This window comes from Asterias rubens, chromosome 5 (assembly GCF_902459465.1).
Source record: "Asterias rubens chromosome 5, eAstRub1.3, whole genome shotgun sequence".
Classification (NCBI taxonomy): Eukaryota; Metazoa; Echinodermata; class Asteroidea; order Forcipulatida; family Asteriidae; genus Asterias; species Asterias rubens.
In genome coordinates this window covers 22,580,843-22,589,898 of record NC_047066.1, presented here as the reverse complement: position 1 = coordinate 22,589,898, position 9,056 = coordinate 22,580,843, and the positions used below count along the sequence as shown (strand labels likewise).

Sequence of the window (9,056 nt, the reverse complement as noted above, 5' to 3'; positions counted from 1 at the left end):
ATCTCCAATGTTTCCATGATCATACCAATCGCCATTTTACAAGTCCAAATCCAAACTAATCACGTAAATTCCTCAAATAATTCCTAAATATCCAGGTTAATCCAATCATCGAATCACTTTTATTAATCACCAAAGTCCCGTGCGTACATCCTAATCGTGAGTACTGTTTTAATTATTACAAAGGGTGATTTTAAGGGAAGTTGGTTTTCCATGTAATTCACGTTTCAATTTGTTTACATCCACATTGTTACAATGCATATAAATGTACATGTAGGCCCATATCATAGCGTATAATGTATAACGATGATTACTGTTACCAGCCCAATATGTATAATTGATTGGGGTTAATTTCTGCTTTCTCTATAGAACCACGGGTATATGATCACCAATAAATCAAAGTTCAAGTACACCTTCTTTTCATGGTCCTTCGAGCCCGTATTTGAACCAGCGACCTACGGCTATGGCTACGAATGAAATGGAGACCGAGAACATTAACCAGACAACCCCTCTCGATGATACCCATGCAGTTACCATTGGCGGTGTTACTATTCCAGTTGCAAGTCCAGCTACCAGTACACATCCAGTCCCAGTTACTGTCACCATCGTCGAGACCTCACCTTCCTCTACCGGGGTTTGCAGCACAGCTACAGCTGCAGCAGTTGGACTACAGACAAGTGCTGTTACCGTCCAATCCCGTTCTCGGTCCTCTCGTGACAGACGTATGCCGGCCCACTTTCAGGACTTTGTTATTGACCACCATCCTTCAACTTCCGGCAGAACAGATGAACATAGCGTTGTAACCACACAAACATCTCGTTCACGGAGGAGTTCTCACTCATCGAACTCACTCTACAGCGGACAGTCCCGTCACAGTAAATCTTCCTTCAAGTCAATACTGAGTGACTCCCAATCAGCGAAACTCAAACAGCAACGCAAACAGGCTGAACTGGAAGAGATGAAACGCCAGATTGAGGAAGATCAATCAGCAGATGAAGAGTTACAAAGGCTAGACGATGAGGCATATGCCGCACGGATACACGCAGACGAAGAAGCCCTTGCGGCTCGTAGACGTGCCGAAGAAATTGAGCGAAATGCTTTTCGTCAGCGCGAGTCTCTGAACACACGACTATCAAGACAAAGAAGATTGCGAGAAGTGGAACAACAGCTAAATGAAGCACGACTGATCACAGCCATGGTCAACAGTGATCCAGAACCAGAGATAGAGAAACAGCATCAAACTGTGACCCCATCTTCTATCAACCAAACAACATTGTCTGACTCACCAACCCAGGGTCAAACAATCACAGTCAGTGCTGAGAATACTCACATAGACAACTTGAGTGATGTCCCTACATACAGCAATACTGCAGCTCATAAGCACAAAGCTGAAGTACACGTAGTTGATGTCACCACTCCGGCTGTTTATTCTCCATCTAAAGTAACACCACCATCCATGCAGCCGGCAGTTACCAATCCGTACCCTATGACTGCACCAACACAGTCGGTTGGTTGGGCACCACCTTTTCCAAACCCCTTCGCACAACCGTACCCGGCTCCATCACATCCAATGGGGCCAGCTCCAGCACAAATGATGATGCCGAACTCCACGGAGATGCTGATTGCCTCTTCATATGGCATACCAAGGCCAGTACTACCTACCTTCAGCAGTGGAAAGGAGAAAGACTTTGCCCTCCTAAAAATGGCACTCGATAACCTGATCGACGTTCATCCCCACTTAACCGAGCCGTACAAGTACCAGGTTTTGCTGGGTAAACTCAGCGGGAACATCAAGAGGTTAGCCGAAGCTTTCATCCATGAAGCCAAGCCATACACTGCAGCTCTGCAAGCCTTGAAAGAAAGGTACGGTCAACCACGGCAGTTGATACAGAGTGAAATCAACTCCATCCTGAGTATGCCCCCTGTGAAGTACAACGACAATGACGCCTTTGAGAACTTTTCCCTCTCCGTGCATTCATTGGTAGGGATGCTTAAATCTCTGGAGGGAGAGAATGGCTATGAATTAAAGTGCGGTTCTCATGTCGACCGACTCCTAAGCAAACTTCCATCAAGCTACAGAGATAGATTTGTGGAGCACTGCATTAGTAGAGACATAATTAAGGTAGACTCCAACAACACCTATACCCTACTCCACTTTGCAAACTGGTTGCAAACGAAGTCCCGAGCGAGGCGAATTGTCAGTCAGGCTACTGCTATCCAGAAGAGTGACAACCCTTCTACTGATAAGAAGGATAAACACTTTCAGAAGAGGAATGCTCCTGCAACAGCAGTATTCGTCACAAACGAAACACCAACGATGCCCCCATCGACGAACACCACTTACTCTGGACAGAAGGGCCCAAACAGACCCAAAGCCTACTGTCCCAAGTGTAACGAGACAACACACTACCTCAACAGCTGTACAGAGTTTAAACAGTTGACAACCGAACAGATCATTAACTGGATCAAGGAAAAGAATAGGTGCTGGAGGTGTGGGCGTTCCCACAAGCCAGAAAACTGCACCCTGAAGAAACCTTGTAACACCTGCAAAGAACAGCACCTGACTGCCCTCCATGCTGCCATCCAGAGCGGAGCTAGTAAGGTTTACGTCACAGAAGCAGTAACGCAAGCCCTCTTCATCGACCAACCCTCCCGACCACATCATATTATGCTAAAGGTGGTAAAAGTTCTGCTTCACGGACCAGGAGGGATGATAGAGACCTATGCCATCCTTGACGACGGTTCAATGCGAACCATGATCCTGATGCCAGCTGTTCAAGCGTTGAAGCTTTCTGGGGTAGAAGACAACATACTCCTGGCTACAGTGCGCAGTGAGCCATTCCTATGTGCAGGAAAATCAGTTAACCTGCAAGTGTCACCCAGGGACAACTCTGACGTCAGATATCCTATCAATGGTGCCTTTGCTGCCAACAACTTGTGCCTCTCTGAGTACTCGTATCCTGTTGAAGCCCTCAAGAAACGATGGTCACACCTTCGTCAGATACCCTTGCCTCCGATCAATAAGGCTTGCCCACTAATCCTGATTGGTTCAGACTATGCTGACCTCATTCACCCGATACAACCAGTTCGATTTGGCCCCAGAGGAGCACCATTAGCTGTATGCACAAAACTTGGTTGGTCTCTACAGGGTCCAGCCAATCTCCTTCAAAGCCAATCAGAAGAGCAACAGTGCTTATTCACGACAACCCTTCAGCCAACCACAGATCTGCTTAAAAATGTTGAACGACTCTGGCAAGCAGACATCCTACCCTACTCTGAAAAGCAAGTCACTCGCTCGAAACAAGATAAGCAAGCCATAGCGACACTTGAAGAGAAAACCATCAGAATAGAGATTGACGGAGTTCAGCGCTACGCCACTCCTCTACTTCGCACCAAAGACGACAACAAATTCAGAGCTACTAAGGAAGCCGTCATGCAAAACCTGAAGCGGAACGAAAGACGCCTCCAAAAACACCCAGATAAAGCTGAAATTCACAACAAGCTTATCCAAACCCTTGTCGACACAGGCTTTGTGAAAATCATCAGCAACGAAGAAGCTCTGAAAACTGAAGAGTCCTGGTATATTCCGCACCACGTAGTTGAGCACAATGGAAAACACCGCTTGGTATTCAACTGCTCTTACGAGTATGAAGGCAAGATCCTCAACAATCACCTACTACCAGGGCCAACACAAGGTGCTTCACTGCTCGGCGTATTCCTGCGATTCCGCCAACACCCTGTTGCCATATCTGGGGATATTCAGGCAATGTTCCATCAAGTGAGACTACTCCCTGAAGACAAACCTCTCCTTCGATTTGTATGGCGTAAGATGAACCGAGACGTTGAGCCAGATATCTACGAATGGCAAGTTTTACCATTTGGCACCACGTGCAGCCCATGCTGTGCCACATTTGCACTACGCAAACACGTCAGCGATGACAAGGATGTCTGCAGTGCAGTTGACCAGGCATTCTACGTCGACAATTGCCTTGACAGTAAACCTACCATATCCGAAGCAAAGGAGCTCGTTATGAAGATGCGAAAGCTACTCTCAACTGGTGGTTTCAACATCAGACAATGGGCCAGCAACATCCCTTCAGTAGTTGATGAACTTCCATCTAATGCCAGATCTGAAGGCTACGAGCTCTGGTTAGCCTTTGGTCAGAACGACTTGTCCGAAGGCACCCTTGGACTTCGATGGCAATGTTCAACAGACGAACTCAGTTATAAACACAGATCAACTGAGTACTCGACGCTCAACCTACGAACTATCTACAAGATTCTTGCTAGCCAGTATGATCCAATTGGCTACATTTCTCCCTTCACAGCACGTGCTAAGGTGCTAGTGCAAGACCTTTGGAAGACAAAACGAGACTGGGACGACCCTCTGGAACCAGGAAAGATCCGTGATCAGTGGCTCACTTGGGAGGAGGAGCTCTCCGACCTTCCTCTGGTTAAACTGCCGAGATGTTACACCCCGCCTGATGTCAACACAGTGACTTCCAATAGAGAACTACATGTTTTCTGTGACGCATCTGAACGAGTATACGGATCAGTTGCCTACCTCCGCACTGAAGATGACAAGGGGAACGTCAGCGTCAGTTTTCTCATGTCTCGATCCAGAGTGGCACCGAAAAGACAACTATCGATGCCACGACTCGAGTTATCAGCAGCTCTCACCGGTGCACAACTAGCCGATCTCCTTCGTAAGGAACTTACCCTAGAGATCAACAAGGTCACCCTATGGAGCGATTCGACCACGGTCCTGCAGTGGTTGAAGTCAGAATCATGCCGATATAAGGTCTTCGTTGGTACTCGTGTCACCGAAATACAGACCCTTACAGATGTGCAGGACTGGCGCTATGTGGACACCCAGAACAACCCTGCCGATGACATTACCAGGGGTAAGTCACTCAAAGAACTGAGTGAAGAATCCCGATGGAAGACAGGCCCACTCTATCTTCGTCAACCTCCGTCTCAGTGGCCGAAAAGTCCAATCACTGACCCTACAGAGGATGCAACAGAGCTGAAGAAAGCAACCTTCTGTGGTAAGACTGCCATTGTAGAAAACCCATTGCAGCCCGATCTCCATCAGTACAACAGCTGGGACGCTCTGGTAGAGGCTTTCAAACTATCCCTTCACGGGGTGGCCAAACCTGGAGATGACACAGCACAGTTGCGGGAGGACATCGAAAATCTTCTGTACCAAAAATGTCAACTCGAAAGCTTCCCTGAAGAGCTGTCTGCCTTAAAGGCCAAACGAGGAATACCGTCCGGGAGCAAGCTCTCACAGTTGGACCCAGCCTATGACGAAACCGCAAAGCTCATCAGAGTTGGAGGACGACTACGTAGGGCAGAAATCCTCTCCGATGCTGTTAAATACCCAATCGTCCTTGATCCTCATCACCACATCACCAAGCTGATAATACGTGACTATGACGAGAAGCTTCTTCACTATGGTCCAGAACGTATTCTAGCTGAATTAAGACGCAAGTTTTGGATACTCCGGGGAAGGGAGGCAATTCGTCGTCATCAGCATCAATGCTTTGAATGCCGCAAATGGCGCGCAAAACCCGAAGTACCAAAGATGGGTGATCTTCCTCCGTCCCGTCTCCGTCTATTTAAGCCAGCCTTCTACTCTACCGGTGTTGACTGTTTCGGTCCGATGCATGTCAAGATTGGTCGCCGCTCCGAGAAAAGGTGGGGGGTGATCTTCAAGTGTATGACGACCAGAGCTATTCATATAGATCTCTTAGAAGGCCTGGACACCGATGCCTTCTTGATGTCCTTTCGGCGCTTCATTTCCAGACGAGGGAAGCCCTATGAGTTGCTATCTGATTGCGGAACCAATTTCAAGGGAGCTGAAACTGAATTACAGGAAGCATTCCATGCCATGAAACCTGACCTTGCAGCACAACTAGGCGACCAGAAAGTGAGATTCAAGTTTAATCCACCCAGTGCACCTCACTTCGGCGGAGTGTGGGAGCGAGAGATCAAGAGCATTAAAGACGGTCTCAAGGTTGTAATCAAGGACCAATCAGTCACCGAAGCCGTACTCCGCACCGTCCTGATAGAAATTGAAGGCATCCTCAATTCCAAGCCATTGGGCTACATCTCATCTGATGTTGCAGACATCAATCCCATAACTCCGAATATCCTACTGATGGGACGCCATGACCAGTCACTTCCGCAAGTAGTATACCCTGTCGACGAGCTGATAGGACGACGCCGATGGCGCCACAGCCAAGTACTAGCGGACCAGTTCTGGTCACATTTCCTGAAATACTACCTGCCAAGCCTCCAACTTCGCCCAAAATGGCAAAAGGACTGCCGTAACCTCACCTGTGGCGATGTTGTCATGATTGCCGACCCTCAGCAGCCTAGAGCTCATTGGCTAGTTGGTAGAGTCATCGAGACACTTCCTGGAGTTGATGATCGCATCCGAGCAGCCAGAGTTAAAGTCGCTGATCGCGAATACACCAGACCCGTTGCGCGTCTGATACGCCTACCTGAGATCACCGATAGTGAAGACCCCTAGAGTTGGACACCTATCGTGGACTTTTGAAGACTTTCTCTGTTTGATAAAATTTAGAGCCTAAATTTGGGGTGGCTGTCAGAAAGTCTCCGCAACAGGACAGTTTTCGTTATAGCGCCCTCTCTTGAATCAAAATCTCCAATGTTTCCATGATCATACCAATCGCCATTTTACAAGTCCAAATCCAAACTAATCACGTAAATTCCTCAAATAATTCCTAAATATCCAGGTTAATCCAATCATCGAATCACTTTTATTAATCACCAAAGTCCCGTGCGTACATCCTAATCGTGAGTACTGTTTTAATTATTACAAAGGGTGATTTTAAGGGAAGTTGGTTTTCCATGTAATTCACGTTTCAATTTGTTTACATCCACATTGTTACAATGCATATAAATGTACATGTAGGCCCATATCATAGCGTATAATGTATAACGATGATTACTGTTACCAGCCCAATATGTATAATTGATTGGGGTTAATTTCTGCTTTCTCTATAGAACCACGGGTATATGATCACCAATAAATCAAAGTTCAAGTACACCTTCTTTTCAATACACACGGCACGTGGTGAACATTGGAGAAAAATATATATTCATTGAAAAAGAAGCCCGGACTTATAAAAACCTTCAGCTATACTCTTGATTTATTCTGGAACTAAAAATGCTAGAGAAACAGAATTTGTACCTGAATCATCCTGGCATGTCCCTGCATACAAATCTCAAAATTTTAGGGCGGCTTTCAGAGTTCATGATGCCGAAAATTACAAGTAGGCAGCTGTGCTCCGAAACGAACTCAACAAGCCTCACTACGGGATTTTTGTGCACAAAGAAAATCAAAAGTTCGACGGATAAATTTGACCCCAAATAATTGCTCAATCTTAACAAGTTTAGCACCATTAGAAGGACATTTTCAAGGGCTTTCCTCTCGTACTAAACTTAGTGCTCTGGAGATTTTCAAAGCGAGGCTAGAGGTCAGTGAGTGGAACCGACACACCCCCAAGATTTAGGGCATTTATTGCATGATACACACGGCACGTGGTGAACATTTGAGAAAAAATATATATTCATTGAAAAAAAAAGCCCGGACTTATAAAAACCTTCAGCTATACTCTTGATTCATTCTGGAACTAAAAATGGTAGAGAAACAGAATTTGTACCTGAATCATCCTGGCATGTCCCTGCATACAAATTTCAAAATTTTAGGGCGGCTTTCAGAGTTCTTGATGTCGAAAATGACAAGTAGGCAGCTGTGCTCCGAAACGAACTCAACAAGCCTCACTACGGGATTTTTGTGCACAAAGAAAATCAAAAGTTCGACGGATACATTTTACCCCAAATAATTGCTAAATCTTAACAAGTTTAGCACCATTAGAAGGACATTTTTAAGGGCTTTCCTCTCATACTACACTTAGTGCTCTGGGGAATTTCAAAGCGAGGCTAGAGGTCAGTGAGTGGAACCGACACACCCCCAAGATATATGGCATTTATTGCATGATACACACGGCACGTGGTGAACATTGGAGAAAAAATATATATTCATTAAAAAAAAAGCCCGGACTTATAAAAACCTTCAGCTATACTCTTGATTCATTCTGGAACTAAAAATGCTAGAGAAACAGAATTTGTACCTGAATCATCCTGGCATGTCCCTGCATACAAATTTCTAAATTTTAGGGCGGCTTTCAGAGTTCATGATGCCGAAAATGACAAGTAGGCAGATGGCTCCGAAACGAACTCAACAAGCCTCACTACGGGATTTTTGTGCACAAAGAAAATCATAAGTTCGACGGATACATTTTACCCCAAATAATTGCTAAATCTTAACAAGTTTAGCACCATTAGAAGGACATTTTCAAGGGCTTTCCTCTCGTACTAAACTTAGTGCTCTGGAGATTTTCAAAGCGAGGCTAGAGGTCAATGAGTGGAACCGACACACCCCCAAGATTTAGGGCATTTATTGCATGATACACACGGCACGTGGTGAACATTGGAGAAAAAATATATATTCATTGAAAACAAAGCCCGGACTTATAAAAACCTTCAGCTATACTCTTGATTCATTCTGGAACTAAAAATGGTAGAGAAACAGAATTTGTACCTGAATCATCCTGGCATGTCCCTGCATACAAATTTCAAAATTTTAGGGCGGCTTTCAGAGTTCTTGATGTCGAAAATGACAAGTAGGCAGCTGTGCTCCGAAACGAACTCAACAAGCCTCACTACGGGATTTTTGTGCACAAAGAAAATCAAAAGTTCGACGGATACATCTTACCCCAAATAATTGCTCAATCTTAACAAGTTTAGCACCATTAGAAGGACATTTTCAAGGGCTTTCCTCTCGTACTAAACTTAGTGCTCTGGGGATTTTCATAGCGAGGCTAGAGGTCAGTGAGTGGAACCGACACACCCCCAAGATTTAGGGCATTTATTGCATGATACACACGGCACGTGGTGAACATTTGAGAAAAAATATATATTCATTGAAAAAAAAAGCCCGGACTTATAAAAACCTTCAGCTATAC

General features: G+C 45.5%; 1 protein-coding gene across 1 annotated transcript; it reads left to right on the top strand.

The window, feature by feature from the left end:
• The first annotated feature begins 460 nt into the window (after positions 1-460).
• On the top strand, positions 461-6,535 carry LOC117290496. Its single transcript, XM_033771914.1, has one exon. It carries the CDS (start codon positions 461-463, stop codon positions 6,533-6,535), a length of 6,075 nt encoding a protein of 2,024 aa, XP_033627805.1.
• Positions 6,536-9,056: the final 2,521 nt, after the last annotated feature.